The sequence below is a fragment of the Vipera ursinii genome (genome assembly GCF_947247035.1).
Source record: "Vipera ursinii genome assembly, chromosome: 7".
Lineage (NCBI taxonomy): Eukaryota > Metazoa > Chordata > Lepidosauria > Squamata > Viperidae > Vipera > Vipera ursinii.
The window spans coordinates 22,203,590-22,225,013 of NC_139521.1; the positions used below are offsets into that span (position 1 = coordinate 22,203,590).

At 37.7% G+C, this 21,424-nt stretch overlaps 1 protein-coding gene across 3 annotated transcripts in view; it reads right to left on the reverse strand.

Moving 5' to 3' along the window:
* TAPT1 (transmembrane anterior posterior transformation 1) overlaps nucleotides 1-21,424 on the reverse strand; it is a 146,143-nt gene that overhangs the window by 25,612 nt on the left and 99,107 nt on the right. For 2 of the 3 annotated variants that reach the window (XM_083366917.1, XM_083366919.1), the window contains exons 5-9: nucleotides 18,232-18,367; nucleotides 12,326-12,423; nucleotides 12,126-12,195; nucleotides 11,107-11,187; nucleotides 3,613-3,722 (exon numbers count right to left, since the gene is read on the reverse strand). In XM_083366917.1, coding sequence (XP_083223043.1) covers nucleotides 3,613-3,722; nucleotides 11,107-11,187; nucleotides 12,126-12,195; nucleotides 12,326-12,423; nucleotides 18,232-18,367 — 495 coding nt within the window. The remainder of the gene's footprint in view (nucleotides 1-3,612; nucleotides 3,723-11,106; nucleotides 11,188-12,125; nucleotides 12,196-12,325; nucleotides 12,424-18,231; nucleotides 18,368-21,424) is intronic. The other variant, XM_083366918.1, reaches the window with a different exon arrangement.

Sequence of the window (21,424 nt, forward strand, 5' to 3'; positions counted from 1 at the left end):
TCCCACAGAGTCAGCCTCTTCAGGTTGCCATCGGCCAGACAATGCCAGTTGGTGACCCCCAGGGGGAGAACCTTCTCTGTGGGCGCGCCAACCCTCTGGAATGAATTGCCCCGGGGAGCTGCGGACGACCCCTAACCTTCGGTCCTTCCGCCGTGACCTGAAGATGTGGTTGTTCCAACAAGCTGGCCTGTACTGACTACGGTTCTTAATTAGCTTTTTACTGGTTTTTAAATTGTCATATAATTATTGTATTTAATGTTTAATTCTTTTTTAAATTTTCTATTTTATGTTTTTAATTTTTATTTTTGTGAGCCACCCTGACTCCTTTGGGAGAAGGGCGGCATATAAATTTAATAAAATAAATAAATAAATAAAATAAAAAGAACAAAAATATAAATTACAAGCCTTTGACTTGGTTTTTATTTTGGAGGAGCCACTTGAAACAGCTACTAAACTGTTTATTTATTTATTTTATTTATTTATTTAGATTTATATACCGCCCTTTCCCGAAGGACTCAGGGCAGTTTACAGGGCATTTAAAAGAAAGTCAATACAAACGTTAAAACAAATTAAAAAAGATTAAATAGAACCCTGAGAAAATTAAAACCCAGTTAAAATCAAAATATTCTCAGCCTGGGCCAGAGAGCTCGAAGAGCCAGGTCTTCAGGTCCCGGCGGAATGAACGGAGGTTGGGGGCGGTCCTAAGCTCCGCAGGCAGCTGGTTCCACAGGGCAGGCACACCCACTGAGAAGGCCCTACCCCTGGGTGTTACCCGCCGGCAATCTTTAACCGGCGGCAACCTGAGGAGACCCTCCCTGTGGGAGCGTACTGGACGAAGGGAACTTGATGCTGGCAGCAGGTGTTCCCTCAAATATCCCGGACCCTCGCCATTTAGGGCTTTATAGGTCATCACCAGCACCTTGAATCTCACCTGAAGGGCAACTGGAAGCCAATGCAGCTCGCGGAGTAGAGGTGTTACATGGGAGTATCGGGAGACCCCCATCACGACTCGCGCGGCTGCATTCTGCACCAGCTGAAGCCTCTGGGTGGTCCTCAAGGGCAGCCCCATGTAGAGAGCGTTGCAGTAGTCTAAACGGGAGGTCATGAGAGCATGAGTGACTGTGCGTAGGGCATCTCGGTCCAGGTAGGGTCGCACCTGGCGCAGCAGGCGAACCTGGGCAAAAGCCCCCCTGGTCACGGCTCCTATATGGTCTTCAAAAGTGAGCTGCGAATCCAGGAGGACGCCCAAGTTGCGAGCCCTATCAACGGGGGGTAACACCTCACCCCCCATCGTTAGAGATGGAATAGTCTGGTTGACCCGAGATGCCGGTATGCACAGCCACTCAGTCTTGGCAGGATTGAGACGAAGCCTGTTTCTCCCCATCCAGACCCGGACCGCTTCCAGGCAACGGGACATCACGGCGAGGGCATCGCTGGGTTGGTTTGGGGTGGAGAAAAAAAGTTGGGTATCATCAGCGTACTGATGATACCCCACCCCAAAACCACGAATGATCTCGCCCAGCGGCTTCATATAGATGTTGAACAGGAGGGGCGAGAGAACCGACCCCTGAGGAACTCCACAAACAAGAGGCCTCGGGGCGGACCTCTGCCCTCCCGTCAACACCGACTGTGAGCAGCCCAGGAGATAGGAGAAAATAGAAATGTTTGCAGAACTGGCAGGTTTGAAAATAAATAGAGATAAGACTAAAGTATTAACAAAAAACCTAACAGACAAACAGAAAACTCAACTTACAAAAAAGACAAATCTACAAATAACTAAAAATGTTAAGTATCTAGGAATTCACTTAACAGCAATATGTATAATATTAAAAGAAGATACAGTAACTATGAAAAATTGTTGAAACAAATAATTGGACTTGGAAAAGTGGAAAAATCTTTAGCTGTCGCTGTTAAGAACAATAGCTACAGTTAAAATGAATATTTTACAGAAAGTACTCTTCTTATTTCAAATGATCCCTGTAAAACTGGGAAACGTTTTCTTTGATGACCTAAATGCAACAATATTGAGATTTATCTCGCAAGGGAAGAAAGCACGAATTAAAGTGAAAAAGTTACAAGAAGCTAAAAATAGTGGAGGATTTGGACTCCCGGACTGGAGACTATATTATCAAGCAGCCATTCTACCATGGCTTAAAGAATGGATTACGCTGAGAAATAAAAGACTATTGTACCTAAAGGGGCACGACCTACAAATTGGTTGGCATGCCTTTCTATGGTACGAGAAAAGTAAAGCACATAGATACTTCCAAAATCAATTTATAAGAAATGTACTCCTTTCAGAATGGGAAAAAATAAAAGCAGAAAATCTATATTAAACTATCTGAGTGGCTTTCAACAATGGAAGCTTTTGCTTACCCAAACTTAATTAAGTATGACAAAGTCTTTACTTACAAAGATATCCTAGATAAGGAAGGAAAATTGAAAGACAGACAAGACTTACATCGACATGGTATTGACTTAGCATGGTGGCCGTATTTGCAAATTCAAACAAGATATAGAAAAGATGCAAAGACATGGGATTTTATAAAGAACAGACAGAATTTGATCAAATATTACTAAAAACAGATGAAAACCTGGTTAAGAAACTTTACAGATTTCTGCTAAACTTGAAGATGGAAGAAGAACAAGTAAAAGATACAATGATAATTGGGCAAAAAACTTTGGATATTCTATAGATTTGGAAGACTGGCAAAAATTATGGGACAGAAATATTAAATTGACTAAAGCAGTTTCATATAAAGAAAATTTGTATAAAATGTTTTATAGATGGCATATGACACCAGTAAGATTAGCTAAAATGTTTTAAAAATACCTCAAATAATTACTGGAAATGTAAACAAAGGCCAGGTACCTACTACCATATCTGGTGGGTATGCCCTAAAGTTCTGGCTTATGGTTGGAAAAGATGACTAAAATACAGGTTGAATTTAAACCAGAACTGTTTTTGTTAGGAATATTAGGAGCTAAGTATGAGAAGGAGAATGAGTATCTAATATTGCATGTAATGACAGCAGTGAGAATAGCATTTGCCCAATACTGGAAAAATGAAAACCTACCAACTGAGGAGTTTCTAATTAAGAAAATTTTAGAATGTGCAGAAATGGACAGATTAACTTTAGAGATTAAAGAGAAAGAGGATTCAATTTATTTTAAAACATGGGATAAGTTTTACCAATGGTTAGGAAAACGAACTAGTGAGAAATGAATGTGATATGTTATTTTGAATATATATTAGTAAGGAGAATGATATGTATTGACTAATTGATACCGTATATGATTATCATTTAGCATATATATTATAGCTATTTACTGTTATATTAATTAGTCTTAATTGAACATATATACCCGGACAATAGTCTGTTTGCTAAAGTTTGAAAATGTTATTGGGGGGCAACCCCAATGTTATTCTCAACCCCGTTTCTACCCTAATCGCGATCTTGACCCCATCCCAAATCCTGATCCTTACCCTGGTCATATCCTCTTCCTAACCTTATAAAATTTAATAAAAACTCTTATATAAAAAAAGCATCTTTGGAACAACTATGACCTGGATGACTGAGAATCTCCATAGACGTTTAATTATATACTTACATCAGCTGTGATGTCATTGAATTTGGTTATGAAAGCATGTTTCACAATATCAACAGCAACCTCTGATGCAATCACCATACAGACATCAGGAAACAATACCCAGAGATGATCTGTAAAAGAAGGAAGGAATTCACAGGAATAAACTGGGTATGGAACCGAAACAAATGACCTAAACATAAATGGAATGTCTACTTCCCCTCAATATATGCAAAATAAAATCCTTCACATTATATTTTAAATTGTCAGAAAAAAAATTCTGCAGGTAAAGCATTTCTCTTTCAGTAGTCATTACAAGTGGTCAATCTTCTCTTCCCAGGGCTTGGGAAGATCTTGGGCTTTTGGAGTTTTATAAAGATAGTATCATAAGATCAAAGGAACCATTGATTTCTCAGTTAAATACAAAATAGGCTCTGTAAATCTTCTCTCCTCTAGTAGCAGATGTTGTCCTTGTAACAAATGTGCCACACATTTACGGATTTCCAGTTTGGTGTCATGATGAGATGGGCGAAAGAAATTGGGGCTCCAGTTTCCTAGTCCAATTTTGCTCCATTTGGAGACACTAAGGGATCGGAAAGTTGCCCTGGAGAGGCAATGAAGAGGAAGGGAAGCCTTGGAAGCCTGGCCGATAGCAGTCGGCCCAAATGAACCAAGGAACCTCTTCAAACGGACGGGAGAAAGACTGCCGGTAAACGCACAGGCAGCTCAAGTCATAGACAACCAGAAAAGAAGCGAAGAATGGCGGCATGCTGATTGTCAACAATGTTCTGAGATCTGAGTGAGAGTGTTTTTTTATTTCTCTTCCCTGTGGACTTAGAAATATAAATCCCCAGATTGGATAATTTCCAAAGCAAAGACCCCAGGAAGACTTGGGAAGAAGGGAGTTAAAAGTGGCGAAAAATTTTAAATGGGGGAAACGAAATTAAGAAATACAAAAGAATATACAAAAATGAAACTGGGACTGATTTAAAGAAAATTTTGCTAACCTTTATTATGAAAAAATATTTGTTTTTTTTTTGTGAAAGCATTTTTTAAAAAAGTTTTTTAAACCTGGATAGACATTACAGTTAATAAGGACATCTAGTGGTGAGAAGAGATACTACAACAATACAGAAAGAATTTGAGAGGTTGCTGACCTTGGACTAACACCTCTTGTAAACAAAAAGAACTGTGTGTGACTTTATACTAGAAAAGACTTTTTACAATCATATCTTTTTACCCTGGATATAACTATAATAGAAACTATTTGGAAATAGAGGGCTTTTTATATATTTGAAATAATGGGAACATTTGGATTAGCCTAAAGCAGTTGGCTTTTTCATGGTTGGTTTATAGCCTAAGGCTAAGGTTGGCTTCTTTTTCTTTTTCCTTTTCTCTTTGTGGATTTACAAAACATGTTCAACTGAAAAATGAGTGCACCAAATCTCACTAAAACCATGGGGGGAAAAATCTCTTCTGCACCTTCTTCTGGAACATATTTATTTATTTTTATTCCATTTATATCCCACCCTTCTCCGAAGACTCAGGGCGGCTTACAAACTTAGCATATAGTCCAGCAAGTCAGGGATCTATTGAAACAATGTTACAACAAGAAAAGACAAACAGCTTTCAAAAAGAGATACAAGCCATGCTACGGTTAATTCAAGAAACAATGCAGAAAAATCATGAAGAGACAAAAAACAACTTAGATAAGCTAAATGAATGAATGCTAGATATAGACACAATTTGATGCCATCAACAAATGATTGCTAAGTGAACAAAAATTAGGAAAATGGAAGATAAATCAGAAGAAACTGATGAAAAATGGAGGCAATAATGGAAGAAAATGAAAGGCTAGAACAAGCAAATCAAAGCTTAGAAGGAGCAATTGCAGCCCTGGAAATGGAGAAAGCTGTACACTATCTAAGATTCCAGAATATATCTGATGATAAGAAGGAAGATGTAGCAGAAGTGATTATTAATCTACTGGCAGAGGCTCTAAAAACAGACGGAGCTGAGATACAAGAGGAGATTGACGAAATATTTAGAATGAATTCAAGCTATGTGAGGAAACATAAACTGCCTAGAGAAGTTCATGTAAGATTTGTAAAGAAAACAATGAGAGATGAGATACTGAGAAGTTAGGGATGACCCATTACAATACAAAAATAAAGAAATTGTGGTGTTGAAGCAGATTCCTAAAAGAATAAAGGAACACCCAAAAACAATATCATTTTCTGACCACAAAGTTAATTGCAAAAGGTTGCAAAAGGTGTAACTTTAGATGGTTAATGCCAGAAAGGATCTTAATCAACTGGAATAATACAAGATATCGATTGGATTCAGCTTAGAAGGCAGAAGACTTCGACGAAAGAAACAGAGCATTTCTGGATGAAAGAGTATAACACCAACAAGAGGATAGAAAAGGCCAGAAACTGACAGAACAAGCAACAGAGGAAATAACTACACAAATAGAAGAAGAGAAATACAAGTCAGATCAAGAGGGGGAGGGAATGGCAAGAGAGCAGAGGACTATGAGATCGACAAGACCTAAATATAAGTAAATAAAATGGAGAAGGAAAATGGATATTTTTCAGTGAATATAAATGGATTGAACTTTCAATCAAAAAGGAAAAGAATCTTTAAAAAATTGCAGAAATTAAATATTGATATAATTTGTCTGCAAGAGACACATAAAAAACAATACTATAAATTTTTGGAATACCCAAAAATTGGGAAACTCTACTATGCATCAGCACAACAAAAAAGAGTAGCTGTATATGTCAAAGAGACAATAGATTCTAAAATGATTTATTCGGATGAAGAAGGAAGAATTGTGATGGTAGAAATATTTTTAAATCAAAAACAAATACTTTTGGTAGTAATATATGCACCAAACAGTAAACAAGAAGAATTTTATCAAAATCTTCATAGAAAAATAGCAGAAATGGAATATCAAAACATCTGTCTAGTAGGGGATTTTAATGCAATAGTAGATGGGTCATTAGATTATAAAATTAGCAAAACAGGAAAACAAGGAAGAAAAAGATTACCTAAGACTTTTTTTAACATGATAGAGGAAATTGGTGTACAAGATACTTGAAGAGAAATGAATCCAGGAAAATACAATATACATTTTATTCAAACAGTCATAAATCTTGGTCCAGAATTGACATGATTTGTATGATGCCTGAATTAAGAACTAATATGCAGGAGATTGAGATAGAATTAGGCACTTGGGCAGATCATAATCCTTTAAAAATGATGTGGAAAGGAATGCAAAAAAAAATTAAGATGGACTTTGAATCAATCTACATTAAAAGAGGAAGAATTTATAGACAGCAACAAAAGAAATGGGAATTTTTCTTCAAAGAAAATAAAAAAGAAGATACATTACAAAATATATGGGATACAGCCAAAGCATATTTTTGAGGTCAAAAAAACAAAGAAAAGAGACAACAATGTCAATTGTTAAGAGAAGAATTAAAAAAAATAGAAATAGAACTACAAATAAACCCACAAAAGAAAACATTGAAAAGACAAATGGAAATAATAAAACATAAGTTAATTTTAATAGAATCAGAAAAATTGGCACAGCAAATCAAAAAGACAAAGCAAAACTTTTTTGAAAATGCAAATAAACCAGGATAATGGTTAGCTTATAAACTTAAAAAAAGGAGAAAAAATTGATAAACAATTTAGTAGATGAAAAAGGCTATTTACAATTTAAAAATGAAGCAATAAAAAAGATAATTAAAGAATATTATGAGAAACTGTATGGGAAAAAACAATTCAATATATGGGAAAAAATTTACCAAAAATTCCAGAAAACCTTAAAATCATGTTAATTGAGAAAATAACAATGATGGAACTGATAGAAGCAGTAAGAAGACAAAAAAAATGAAAAAACACCAGGACCAGATGGGCTCCCGGCAGAGTTGTATAAATATCTACACTAAGTACATAGTTGAAAGTTGTGTGTAATGAACTTTTATTGGAGGCTAAACTCCCAAACACATGGACAGAAGCAAATATTACTCTGATACCAAAAGAGGACTCAGATTTGACAGAGATAAAAAATTACAGATCCGATATCATTACTAAATGTGGACTATAAAATCTTTACTTCAAGAATAGCTGAGAGACTGAAAAGATTTCTGACTGAATTTATATATCCAGATCAAAATGGATTTCTACCAAAGAGACAAATAAAAACTTAAGAATTATAATGGACATACTGGAATATTATGAAATGCATCCAAGGAAACAATTGGCACTAGTATTTCTAGACACCCAAAATGCATTTGATAATGTTTCCTGGAAATTTATGATTCAACAACTAAAAACAATGGATTTTGGACAAATTTTTATAAATATGACTAAAACAATATATCATAAACAAACAGCAAAAGTGATAGTAAATGGAGACTGTACAGAGAATTTCGACATAAGAAAAGGCACAAGACAAGGATGTCCACTATCTCCACTGTTATTTATTTTAACTTTGGAAGTTTTAAATAGAAATACTAGACAAGGTCCAGAAATTAAAGGACTGGAAATAAAAAGTGAAACTTGTAAATAGCAAGCATTTGCAGATGACTTGATATTTATCTTAGAGGAAACTTTAGAGATGATTCCAAAAATTATTGGAAAAGACAGAACAGTTTGGAGAGAAAGCAGTACTGAAGATAAACAGAAAAAACCAAAGTGATAGTTAAAAAAGTTAAATAGTTGGGAATATATTTGATAGCAAGATTTTCAACAATGAAAGAAGATAACTATATAAAATTACTGAACCAAATAAAACTTGACTTGGAAAAATGGAAAAATCTGCAACTGTCGATGTTAAGAAGAATTGCTACAGTGAAAATGAATATATTACCAAAAATACTTGTTTTTATTTCAAGCGATACCTATAAAACTGGAGAAAAAAATTCTTTGAAGACTTACAATTTCCCTAATTTTAACATTTATTTGGCAAGGAAAGAAAGCTAGAATTAAATTGAAAATGTTACAAGAAGCTAAGGGAAATGGAGGTGTTGGCTTGCCAGAGTGGACTTTATATTACCAAGCAGCAGTATTAACATGGGTAAAAGAATGGATAATTCTTAGAAATAAAACATTGCTGTACTTGGAGGGACATGAACTACAACTTGGTTGGCATGCTTTTTTATGGTATGTAAAAATAAAATACATAAATACTTCGAAAACCACTATATTAGAAATGTATTATTACTAACATGGTAAAAAATAAAATGTAAAATATACTTGAAAATTCCAGGATGGCTTTCAACAATGGAAGCATTTGTACATCCAAATTTAGTCAGTCTTCAGAAAATATAGACATATAAAGATATTCTAAATTCTGAATTGAACTTAAAATCTAAACAAGAGATGGAAAATCAGGTTATTGATCTATCATGGTGGTCATATTTACAAATGCAAGTGAGATATGATAAAGATGTTAAATTGTATGGCTTTTACAGAGAGCAGATCTTGTTTGATCAGATATTATTAATCTCTGATGAAAAACTAATTAAGAAAATGTATAACTTTTTATTGAATTTGAAAATGGAAGATGAACAAGTAAGAGAAACGATGATAATATAGGCAAAGAATTTTGGATACAATATAGATTTAGAGAAATGGCAAAGCTTGTGGGAAAAAATATACACTGACAATGTCAACCTCTTATAAAGAAAACTTACATAAAATATTCTATAGATGGCACTTGCCACCAGCAAGATTAGCAAAAATGTTTAAAAATAAAAATATGTCAGATAGATGTTGGAAATGTAATCACAAATCAGGTACTTATTATCATGTATGGTGGACATGTGTTAAAGCAAGGAGATATTGGACAAAAATACATAGTTGGCTAGAAAGGATGTGGGGAAACCATATAGATTTTAAACCTGAACTTTCTTTTATTAGGTATAATGTCAGAAAAGTTTGATAAACAAAGTATATACTTAATTTTACATGTGACAACAGTGGCAAGAATCATATTCGCACAATATTGAAAAAATGAAGAAATACCACCAGAGGAAGAAATAATTAAAAAAATATTAGACTGTGTGGAAATGGACAAACTTACTCTGAGGTTGAAAGAAAAAGAAGAGACAGAATATTTTCAAACTTGGGACTTATTTTATCAATGGCTGGAGAAACGAACAAGGGATTAGGAATTTAATTTGTATTAGTGAATGATAAACTCAGACAACATGTTTATTGAATAAGTACTTTTGAATTGTATTTTAAAAGTCAATAAAAACATATAAAAAATGTGCCACGCACTTAGTTTCAAAGAGGGAAACAAAGCAGACCTTGCTACATCAACTCTACAAGAGCATCATAAACTAGAGGTGGAAACCAGAGCAAACCCTGGTTTTAAAACTTTTCAAAGGTGAGACTAGAGGACAGCATAATAGTCATCCTCATTAATCATATGCAAGACAGTTGAAGGGTCTTTTCTTAAGCTGCTAGGCCTAAGGCTAGACTGCTTTGCAGAGATCAGAATCAGGAGACTGGTGTTTGTTTCAAAGATCAGATGTTTTCAAATCATCCTGTAAAAAGTTTTAAGTGTGGTGCTGCTGCACTATGAGTGTGCTACTTTCATCCCAGGTAATTCATCTAGGAAGGAGAAAATACAGATACAGAGAGATTAGACACATTTCCATCCATTCCATTTTTGTAACTGCAAGCCACATGAGAATCTTCTTCCCAAACAGAACAGTGGCATGAAAATCTTAGAGGTGATCATTAATAGTTCTAATGGCGACAGATTTCTCTCCAGCAAGGTATCAGAATTAATTCAGTACATGGAGCAAAATAATCTAAGCAGTTGACTCTTTGTGCAGATTTTTAATCCATAATTATAAAAGCTAAATCTGCAAATACTTAATCACCATGCAGTCAAAATGTGAATCAGGACCAACTTCCTGACACTATCAAAGTCCTAAATCTGATTTGCATAGGGGTCAAATTGCATATAACCAAAGATACTGAGATAAATTGTGCTCTACTGAATATGTATGGAGCAGAGCAAAATACAATAGTCATTTGTTACCATGTCACTAAAAGCACTTCAGTAACTTGTAATAGACGGAATTAAAATTATGTACCAGTCAGAACTCAAAATACAATGGCAATACAAAAAATAAAGTGAAAAATAAATTGAAATGAAAAAAATAAAGCAAACAACCTTATTTTATTACAGCCAGAAAGAAATGTTTGACAATTAATATATACTGCTCAAAAAAATAAAGGGAACACTTAAACAACACAATGTACTGTATTTAATAGTAGGATGTCTTATTTTCTGTTCCCTTTATTTTTTTGAGCATCAGCAGGTATTGCAGACCTAATTGGCAAAAGAAAAGCTCAGAACCATACTGATTGGAAACATGTGGAAGAGGCCTTCATCCTACATTGGATAGACAATGGCTAAAATGATGATGATATATGAACATATTTAAAATATTTCATTTTAATGTTTATGTCTAAAGTAGTCTTTACCTGGGTTCCATGAAAATTGTTCCATATTTCTTAGGCAAACTATCAGTAATAGCACATAGTTGGTGAATCTCTCTTTGATATCTAAAATAATTATGATAGTAATCTGTTAACTCTAAGAAGTTTCCAGTTTCTTAAAAGCCAACTATATCGAAGATCCATGAGGAAGGCAAATAACACACTCATAATTTCATACATGTAGTCCTCAATCTACGACTGTAATGGAGCCTTCCCATTACAGTTGCAAATGGTGACACCATTGAGACAGCTAAATTTTTTCTTCACCTTCTCATGGCAAAAAATTGCAGAAAGATTTTCTTTGCTTCCTTCTTTCCTTTCCTCTATGGCAGTGTCTCATCAAATAACTTACAGATTTTGCCACCCTCTGTCCAGGCATGCAGTAAATTTAGCAAATTAAGTGGTTAAAAGGGATCAAGATTTCCAGGGATCAAGACTGCTGGTCGAGCCAAACTTTCTTCCAAATACTGAATCAATGGCTTTCAAAAATTTGTGATATCTTGCATGACCCTAAAATGATAGATGGAGTTGCATATTCCAATCCTATGAATAAAATTAGAGCTACCACATTTGGGTTGCAGAAATCCAAGTTCTCAATTTTGGGCTGCTCTTTATAGGTTGTTTGGGTTTTGCAGTTGGCATGCCAGGCCAAGCAAACCCAATAAATATCTAGCTAAATGATAGGCAGTTTTGATAGATAGTTCTATGTGTGAAGTTAACTACCACTTAGATCTTATTCCAGCAATTTCCAAATTTCCTTTAGAGGAATGAGATTTGAAAGCCTTCTGACTTTGCCTCCCCATGGATTTAAACATTTATGACCCCTTTCTAAATTGCTTGTGCCCATACACACACACACACACACACACACACACACACACACACACACATCAGAGCCCACAATCTAGAATCTGTATGACTCAGTGTCACTAAATGCACCACAGATTTCAGACTTTTACACAAAGAAACTAGCATGAATGGTTATCACACAAAAATATACATACCACTATTTGACATCTGAAATAAATTGTTCTTCTCAAATTTCTTGAAAACACTTCCTTTTATTTCCACAAACTGCATTTTAAAGAAAGCAAATTCCCATTTTAGGCAAATCTGGATTTAAAAGAAAATTTCTACAAAACCAAATTATTACTTCTTAAAAACATCAAATGACAGATTTGCATTAGATCCTTCTAACACTTACATTGTTAGACATCATGATAGTAAGAAGTGATTTATTGTGGGAGTTGAAGGCTACATTGAGTGTTGTTGCTTGCACCATAATAAGGATAGCATGCAAGACTGTAGTCACATATATTAAGGAAAAAGAATTTTACTAGAAAATATTAGTCTGAATTTCAAGATCCCCCTCAATAATCAGTAGAGTCTGACATTTCATCAAGTCATACTAAACAATACACTCAAAGATTCCCTTAACTCAGGGATGTCAAACTTGCAACATCACGATTTTTTTCCATTGCCGGCAATGGGGTGGACGCGGTTTCAGCATGAAGCATCCAGCCCGTGGACTGGCAGCTTGACACCCCTGCCTTAACTACTGATTCAAGCATGCAGTGAAACTTCCTTTCTTCAAGGCACGATTCAAGTGAAGTTGCCAAAAGAAGGTGTTATGGCATGGTAGTGAATATTGGCTATTAAACAGTAATCAATTCCACAATATATTTCTTTAGATTAGTTGTAGTTTCTTCGCATTTATACATATTTCCAAACTGGCTTCATTCATTCCTCTTATTTTACCCGATCATGAAGTTTTGTATTTCTTTTCTACACATCCAATTTTTCTAATATTCAAATATTATAATTTTTTTAAAATAGCTAGAGCATAGAATAATTTGTGTGGTGAGATAGATCAGAAAATGGGTTGTTTGTTTGATTTCCAAGCTTGGCAATTTGGCTGCAAATAGTTCATCATCTCCATTCGGAGGAATATCTTCAATGCGCTTTGAATTGCAATTCAAAGCACACTGAAGATATCCCTCCCAAATGGAGACTAAGCCTTTGCAAATAAATCTCCAAGCTCAGAGATCAAACCAACAGCCCAACTAACAACCCAAACTACTAATATTCAAACACATCTCAGATCAGAAAATAGCAACAAATGGCTTTGTAGGCTGTTGCTGATTCATGACCAATTCAGACAGGGAGTAAAAATTGTTTGTGGCATAAATATTAATTTATCCTTTCCATGAAAAATATTTGTAAGAAAGTTGCTGTGATGATAGCAAATGAAATCAAAGAACTGACAAGACTTATGAAAGCTAACAATACAATAATGTATGAGATAGTACTGCCCCAAGACTTCACAATGGTCAAAAGTTTCAAGTAGATATTTACATATGTGTATATCCTTTTTAATTTCCAAATACCCCTGCACTATAGAAGACAACAGTGATGTGCAAATCCTTTGTAAGCCACCATGTCTTTTTTCCCAAACTCATATAGCATCTTCCCTACCTGTTCCTGAATTGTTTGGCACACTTTGCCATTTTGGTCTGCTGGAAAAAACAAAGCAACTGTTTGTAAATATGAACACCAATGGAGACAGCCAGGAGCAGTTCATGAAGCAACTGTATGAATCTGGAAAAAAATGCAACTGTTTCAATGATCAGTTTATTGCAATGCACATTTCTTGAAGGATTTGTAGACCCAATGGATAATTTTACTATAGTATGAAAGTCATGCGAGGGTACTTTTTATCAGCCTTAAAATTTATTTTTATATTTTTAATTAAATATGGAGGCTGCTTTTCCATGGGACTCCTCATGTGGCCTTATAACAAAATAAAGTATGATACCAAAGCAAAGATATTAATGAAACAATTTAAATAACAAAACAAGTGAAAATGTTATCAATAAGAAAAAGTTAAATAATAAAAATATAGCACCATCAAGCAGCATACCAAAAGTACCCTCCCCCACAAAAGAATTAGGTTAGGGTTGCTAATTTCTTCATGCAAAGGAAGAATGAGAGTACAAGACAAAGAATTATGCATGCTTATTTTAATATTGAAAAATCGTGGTTTGGGATTACCCATTTTATCACCTTTGACGATGTGCATGGCTGAAATGGAGTTGCCTTCTTCAGAAGAAATTGATATTTTAGATCATGTCATTTAATTATTAGGCTGAGTGCTTCTTGATGATATATCACAGAGAAGTTTGGAAATTAAGCAAGTAAAAAGGATGAAGAAAAGCTTTTATTTTTTGGCATTAATCAAGGCAGCATTGAGGAAGAGTACTAAATGTTATAATATAGCAAGGCAGCCTATTAAGAAGCAAAATCCAAATGCTTGAGTCATTGCTGAAATGTTTCTAATATGCATGAAAATAATTTGTCATCCAAGAATAATCTGTAAAGTATTTACTTATGGATAGACAGAAGGAGATTTAAAGAATCTATGAAGGCCTTCTGAAACCAAGTTAAATGGAGTACTCTGAATTAGGATTAGCAACCTACAGATTTAGCCACAGCCAATGAACAAGCTGGAATGTAAAAATAAATCCCACTTTTAGCCACTGCTAACATGTGTCTCAGACAATGAGATTGGAACCCCACCCAAGTTGGAATCCCCCAAGTCCTTTAGAGCAGAGGTTCCCAACCTTTTAGGCACCAGGGACCGGTTCCGTGGAGAGGTTTGTCAGCAGAGGAGAGGGTACATGGTTTTGTGTGCTGCCTGTATCTCGTGGATGAGGCCTTGCTTGTTTGTACAGACCAGTTGCTGGCATGCTGCGGCCCAGTACTAGTCCATGGACTGGGGGTTGGGGGACCCCTGCTTTAGAGGAGCAAAAGCCCATCTACCCCAGGTTTTTTTTCCTGCCTATGCAGGTTTTCCTATCTAGAGAACCCCTTTTACCATGTTTTCCTGAAAATAAGACCCACCCCTAAAATAAGCCCTACCCTGATTTTTTGGGGTGGGCTTAATATAAGCCCTACCCCAAAAATAAGCTTGGGGTGGGTGTGGCCAGCACAAGAGTCGGCAAGCGCACTAGGGCCAACGGTGTTCGGCAGCAGCCACAGCCCACTGGCCCCTTGGCACAGCACAGTTAAGTCTGAGCACGGAGGTGTGGGGGAGGCAGGCGATCTGGACATGCAGTGCACTTTTTGCCCAGAGGGAGACTGGAAGTTTCTTCTGCTTGTGATTTGCTCCATGTCCAAGTGCCCCATTTGTAAGCAGATGAAGCTTCCAGTCTCTGTCATTTCTCCATCCGGGCGAAAAGTGTTTGGGTACCTATGGGGCACTTGGAAACAGAGTGATTCATGATTGTCTCCATTTCCAAGAGCCCCATAGGTGCCAAAACACTTTTCGCCTGGAAAAAGAAATGACAGAGACTGGAACTGTCCACTCTGGAGGGAACTTTGGTTTCACTTTTGACCACATCAACTTTGTAACCAATAAACATGTTCAGAGAGGAAAATTCAAGCCTTGGAGTTCTGCTTTAATTGGTCTCATCTATCAGAACCATTACATTAAACAAAGACTGCTGCATCTTTAATACTCGAGGTCCTGAGCCCCAGTTACCTACCTAACACATGTAGGAGGATGACAAAGACTCAGGGAAGAATCTGAGATGGAGAAGAGAGGAGAGGTATCCTCTGGTCTCAGTGTGGCATTGGCTGGCAGAGAGCAGGCTGCTGCCCAGGCAAAGAGTGGGGCTCCTGCTGGTGGCATGTAGCCAAAAGTTTGGACCTCATCAGACGGACGGGGCAACCGGAGAAAACTTTGACCCTGGGGGAACTTGATCGGCTGGAGATCACCTCTCAGTGACAGAGCACCCTTAAAGCTGCTGAGGAAGAGTTCCCACTGATTTCATCTCACAGCCTTCGATCACCTGTGCTGAGAAAGGTGAAGCGGGCAGCTGGCTGGGATGACTTGGGGAAGTGGAAGTACCTGACCACCATCCACAGCCACTCTGTTTAGAGGCTGAGAGACAAGTTCGACCGACTCGAAGTGGGAGAAGTAGAACCGATTGCTCACCATCTGATCCCCAGTGGATGAGAATGCAGGAGCTCTTCCAACACTCCCTCCTCCCTGGCGAAGCCCAAGCCCTATTGCAATGGCTCATGTTGCTTCACCACTACCCTGGCCAGACTCGGCATCAAGCCCTGTGCATTGGTGTAGTCCCGAAAGAGATTGGCACCCTGCAAGCCCAGGAGACCAGCTGAGAGGGCTTTACAATGTGGCTCCCCGACTCCAACACCTGCGATCGGACATACAAGCATACTTGGGACAATGGCCTTTAGATCCACGTCCTATCAAAACCACATTTGATGGAGACCCTGAGAAGCTGTCTTTCTTCCTGAACCAGGTGTGGGCTCACCTGAACCACCACACTTGTGCTTACCCTGACGGGGCTGGATGGTTGATGCTGTAGCAGCTAACCTCGAGGGGGAAGCACCGAGTGGGTGATCACCCTACATGATGAACAGGCACCAGAACTGTGGGTTATCAATCTGTTCATGAGTGAGCTGAGAGCCAGGTTTGAGGATGAGTTCCAAGCCCTGCAAGCTGAGGACATCCATGAGCTGAAGCAGAGAGGAAGACCAGCTAAAGATTACGTCTGTGAGTTTTGGAATGTGGCTGACAGGCTCAGACAATGGCCGGAGTGCTCACTAATCCACCACTTCAGAGCGGGACTAGATCAAGATTTGTTTCAGGCGTGCCCTGAGCTGTTCCTGATCAGCCCCGTGAATGGTATTGCATGGCTATAACCTTGGACATAGAACTGGACTGCCACCCGAAGCCTACCACCTCTGAGTTCAGATTGAGGCGGGTCCAAGAGAGACGACAAGTTGCCTGATGCCCCCAAGCTACTACAACCACCAGTTCCTTTTGAGTGCCAGGCGGGCCCCCAACCAAGTGTTTCAGGTGTGGCTAACTAGGGTACCAAGCAGCTGAGTGTCCAGTCCCATTTCCCCAAGCCTATTTGCACTGCCGCTACAGCAAAGCCAAAGAAAGACTCATTTGTGTGGGGAAAAGTGCAATTGGGCCAGCCAAGAGCAAGCCGTCAGGGTCATTTCTCCACCCCTGAGGAAAGTGGAAACTCCACCAGTGACTCCCGATGCCAGCGCCATATGCCAGCGCCGTATGACAGTGATGCCGAAGGGGAAGATGACCCAATGGTGAATCAACCCATCCCGCCTTTTGCAGCCGGGGCATAATCAACCTCCCTACAGTACTAAAGTCTCTCATCAGGGCAGCTCCTGCGATGCACCTAACCGAATCCATGCATTTAGAAATGGGGAAGTACTGGGAAATCATCCGCTTTGTAGTGGTCCCAAAAATGACTGAGGTGGTCATTCTCGGATTAGCTTGGCTCGATAAATGGCACCCCTTGATTTTGTGGGAGAATGGAGTGAGGACATTAAGATTAGCGTCCTACCACACCCAGCGAGGTGCGGGGAATTGTCGCTATTGAAGACCAAGGACAGTCCCTTGAACTATTGAGAGTGGCCATAGGGTCCCAACTTATGCCAAGTGAATACTGAGATTTAGCGGAAGCTTTCAATGAAAAGGAATGTGACAACCTTTCCCCCCACCAGGCGACCAGGGGCCAAACTCCCTAAGCCAAAAATGTATTCAATGACGCCCAGGGAGTTAAAAGAACTGAGGGGTACATCAGCAAGAATCTAGCCAGAGGTTTCATGCAACCCGCAAAATCATACGTGGCTGCCCCCATTCTGTTTAAGGAGAAACAAGATGGACCACTGAGATTGTGCATTGATTTTAAAGGGTTAAATGCGGTCAGTGTGGAAAATAAGTACATGAAGGACATGTTGGCCCATTTGGCGAGCGGAGTTTTTCACGAAATTGGACTTGAGGCTTATTACCACATATGACCAAGGAAAGGAAAATCAGTGATGCCTAGATTTGTTTGTACAGTGGAATAAAGAAATTGCCTCATAAAAGTGCAAATCCTAGGAAAGAGTCTGATGTTCCATTTTTTTCTTGCAAACTAAGGTTTTTCAATTTACTGTTTTATAAGAGTTCCTTTGTTTCCTATCAGGATTTGTTGCCTTGTTTATACAAAATCCAAGATTTTATAGATTTTTGAAAGTACATACACACCCTGAAATAACACAAAAGGATACAGACATACAGCACTGCCATGAAGAAATGGGGAATGACCCCTATGTGTGCCCTTTTCCTTTCCTTTGGTTCTGTCGCAGTCCAATAGAGAGCATCCAAAATATCTTGTCCAAAAGATGAAAATAAACGATCAGCTACCTAGAGAGATGTACATGGGCATCAAAAGAATATTTTAACTTTGCAGTTTGGTTTCTCTTAAGCAAAATTTATTTGACTTTAGGGCCATAATGCAAATTCATTTGAAGGTTAAGATACAACAACAATGTATGCATGAACTGCTGGGTTCAGACTTTTGAATTATTATATTATCTGTTGCATTTTTTACACATCAGCATTTAAAATAATTTTAAGCATTTAAATAATTCAGAACAAAAACAGCACAAAGTTTGTACCTAGTATCTTGATACAAAGTTTCTATTGCTTAGGGAAACCCAGTTTTTTAGCCTTGATTGTCTTTCTGGCTTAGTTCTGTTATTAAGTTTCCACAATCACTTTCACAATTGATTTCAACTTCTTTATGCTTTGTCTTGATTACAGTAATTGTTCCTTCTATGTAACTTTAGGAGAAAGTTCTCTTGTAGCTTTTCTGCTATATTACTCTGGATATAAATATGCATTAGTTTCTTTCTAGCTTTGTACTTAAGAGACAATAAATCTACCTTTACTCAGGAGTTCTATTTATTGGTCACAGCACAATGTTCAAAACATAGTCACTGGTCATAGGTAGTATCAATTAGGTCTATTAAACTTAAACATGCAACACAGAAAATAGTTAAAGAGTCCTGTGTAGCTGTGGATCAGAGGGAATATCAGTAATAGAACAAGCCTGTAATTAACTGGGAAGCCTTAACAGAAACTGTTTATTTAAATCCATGTGGAAATAATGGCCTCATTGATTAGCACATCTGCTGAAACTGACTATTGAACCAAGAGTATATGTGTGTATGTGAAATATTCAAATCCATCAGTATAATCAGGAGTGAAGCAACAAAGTTAAAGGTTTGCTGGGGAATTGTGGGACTTGAAGTCCACATATCTTCAAGATGCCATGGTTGAGAAACACTCCCTAACCACTACCATGCTAGCTGTTGTCTTTCCTTCATCGGCAACTCTGCAAGACTGTGGTTAAAGATGAATCTAGCTTACAGAGTTGCTGAGAAGTACTATTTTGGCACTCTCATGCATGTTGAATCCCCTTTTAACTTCTGCATATTTTTTAAAAGGAATAAAACAGAAGATTTATTCTTCCCGAGTGAAATAATAGTAGTAATTATTGGCCTCAAGCTGAAGACAGAAATAATTTTTTCACCCAGAGTTTCTGCTTCTTTTGAACATTATTTGGATAAAATTCAAGAATGAGTTCAGTCAGGACCCCACAATTATATTTGCTTGCTTCTGCACTCTATTTACACATCTACCTCATCCATTTCCCTATCCTTCCCTGCTTTGCCTATATATCCATTTTTGGGGCCTGTTATACTGTTGGGAGCAGGATGGTTGCTTGGGGAACTATTATCTACTTTGCTCTGCTCTGTGTGAGAGGCCTCCCTCCGGGTGAGAGGAATGCGACCTGAAAACATTTATTTATTTATTTATTTTATTACATTTATATACCGCCCTTTCCCGAAGGACTCAGGGCGGTTTACAGGGTGATTAAAAACAAAAATACAAAAGTTAAAAACAGATTAAAAATTATATTCGTCCCTGCATAAGTAAAACCCCAGTTAAAATTAAAACTAAAACTAAAATTCTCAGCCTGGGCCAGAGAACTCGAAGAGCCAGGTCTTCAGGTCCCGGCGGAATGAATGGAGGTCGGGGGCAGTCCTAAGCTCCACTGGCAGCTGGTTCCAAAGGGCAGGCACACCCACTGAGAAGGCCCTATCCCTGGGTGTCGTCCACCGGCAATCTCTTACCGGTGGCACCCTGAGAAGACCCTCCCTGTGGGAGCGCACTGGACGAAGGGAGCTTGATGCCGGCAGCAGGTGTTCCCTCACATCTGCCTTATCTCCAGACAACGGAGCCTGGGACCATTGGGAAATGAAACCAAGAGAGACCTTGAGAAGCCCCCTGAAACTTCAGCTTCTCATAACACAGTGACGCATGTGGATTGGATGGAATTCAACCAGATGGTTGGACACAGGATGGAGGAGTAGTGAAATGCCTTTCTGATGTAATCCTTTACGTGCCAAATCTCAGACCTCGCTTTGCTCTCTTGCTATCACTAACTCTCAATAAAAAGTTCCTTTTGAGATAATGCCTGTTTCAAAAGTTCTGCTTTCTTGGGAGATCTAGTTGAGGCAGTCCTTACAAGTTCATTTCAACTCACTGTTTGACCCTGAATTGGGTCACTGTCAGAATCATCTATTTTATTTATTTATTTATTTATTGATGGGATTTATATCCCGCCCTATCTCCTGAAGGACTCAGGGCGGCTCACAATAAAACATATAATGAGTGCATAAATCAAGATAAAATGAAATTGAGAACATCAGTGCAATAAAAAATTAGAGAATTTAAAAATGAATTAAAAATACTATTTTGCAACAGCTATGCACTAATAACCCTCTAAATGTTCACAAAAAGGGTAAGTATGATTTTTCCTATTATTATTGCCAAAATTTTAAATTCTTTGTAAAACTGAAGAATTAAGAAGCAGTTTGCTTCTAGATATCATTCACTGGGAAATAGTATATGCTTTGGATAAATGTTTGAGTGCTTTTAAAGTAGTTCTTAAGAACTTATTCACATGATTCCTAAATACTGTGCTACAAATTATTATTCCGATATAACTAAAATTATATATAACTAAAGCTATAACTAAAAATATAATAATTTAAATAATTATTGTATAGGTTGTCCTTGATTAATAACCATTTGTTCAGCAGCCATTTGAAGTTACAATGCCACTGAATGAGAAAACTTATGGCTGGTTCTTGAAGTTGTGATCAGTCCAGTGATTGCTGAGTGACCATGACTTGGTGCTTGGCAATTGTTTTGCAATTATGATGGTCATAGCATCCTGCGGTCATGTGATTGTTTCCCACAAAGTTAATGGGGAAGCCAGCAGGGTTGCAAATGTGATCATATGACTGGAGAATGCTGCTACATGTGCAATTCGCCTACTGCTGGCAAACAGGATTGCTAGAAATGCTGTCATGAGTATGTGTGGTTACACAAGACTGCACTGCTTAGCAA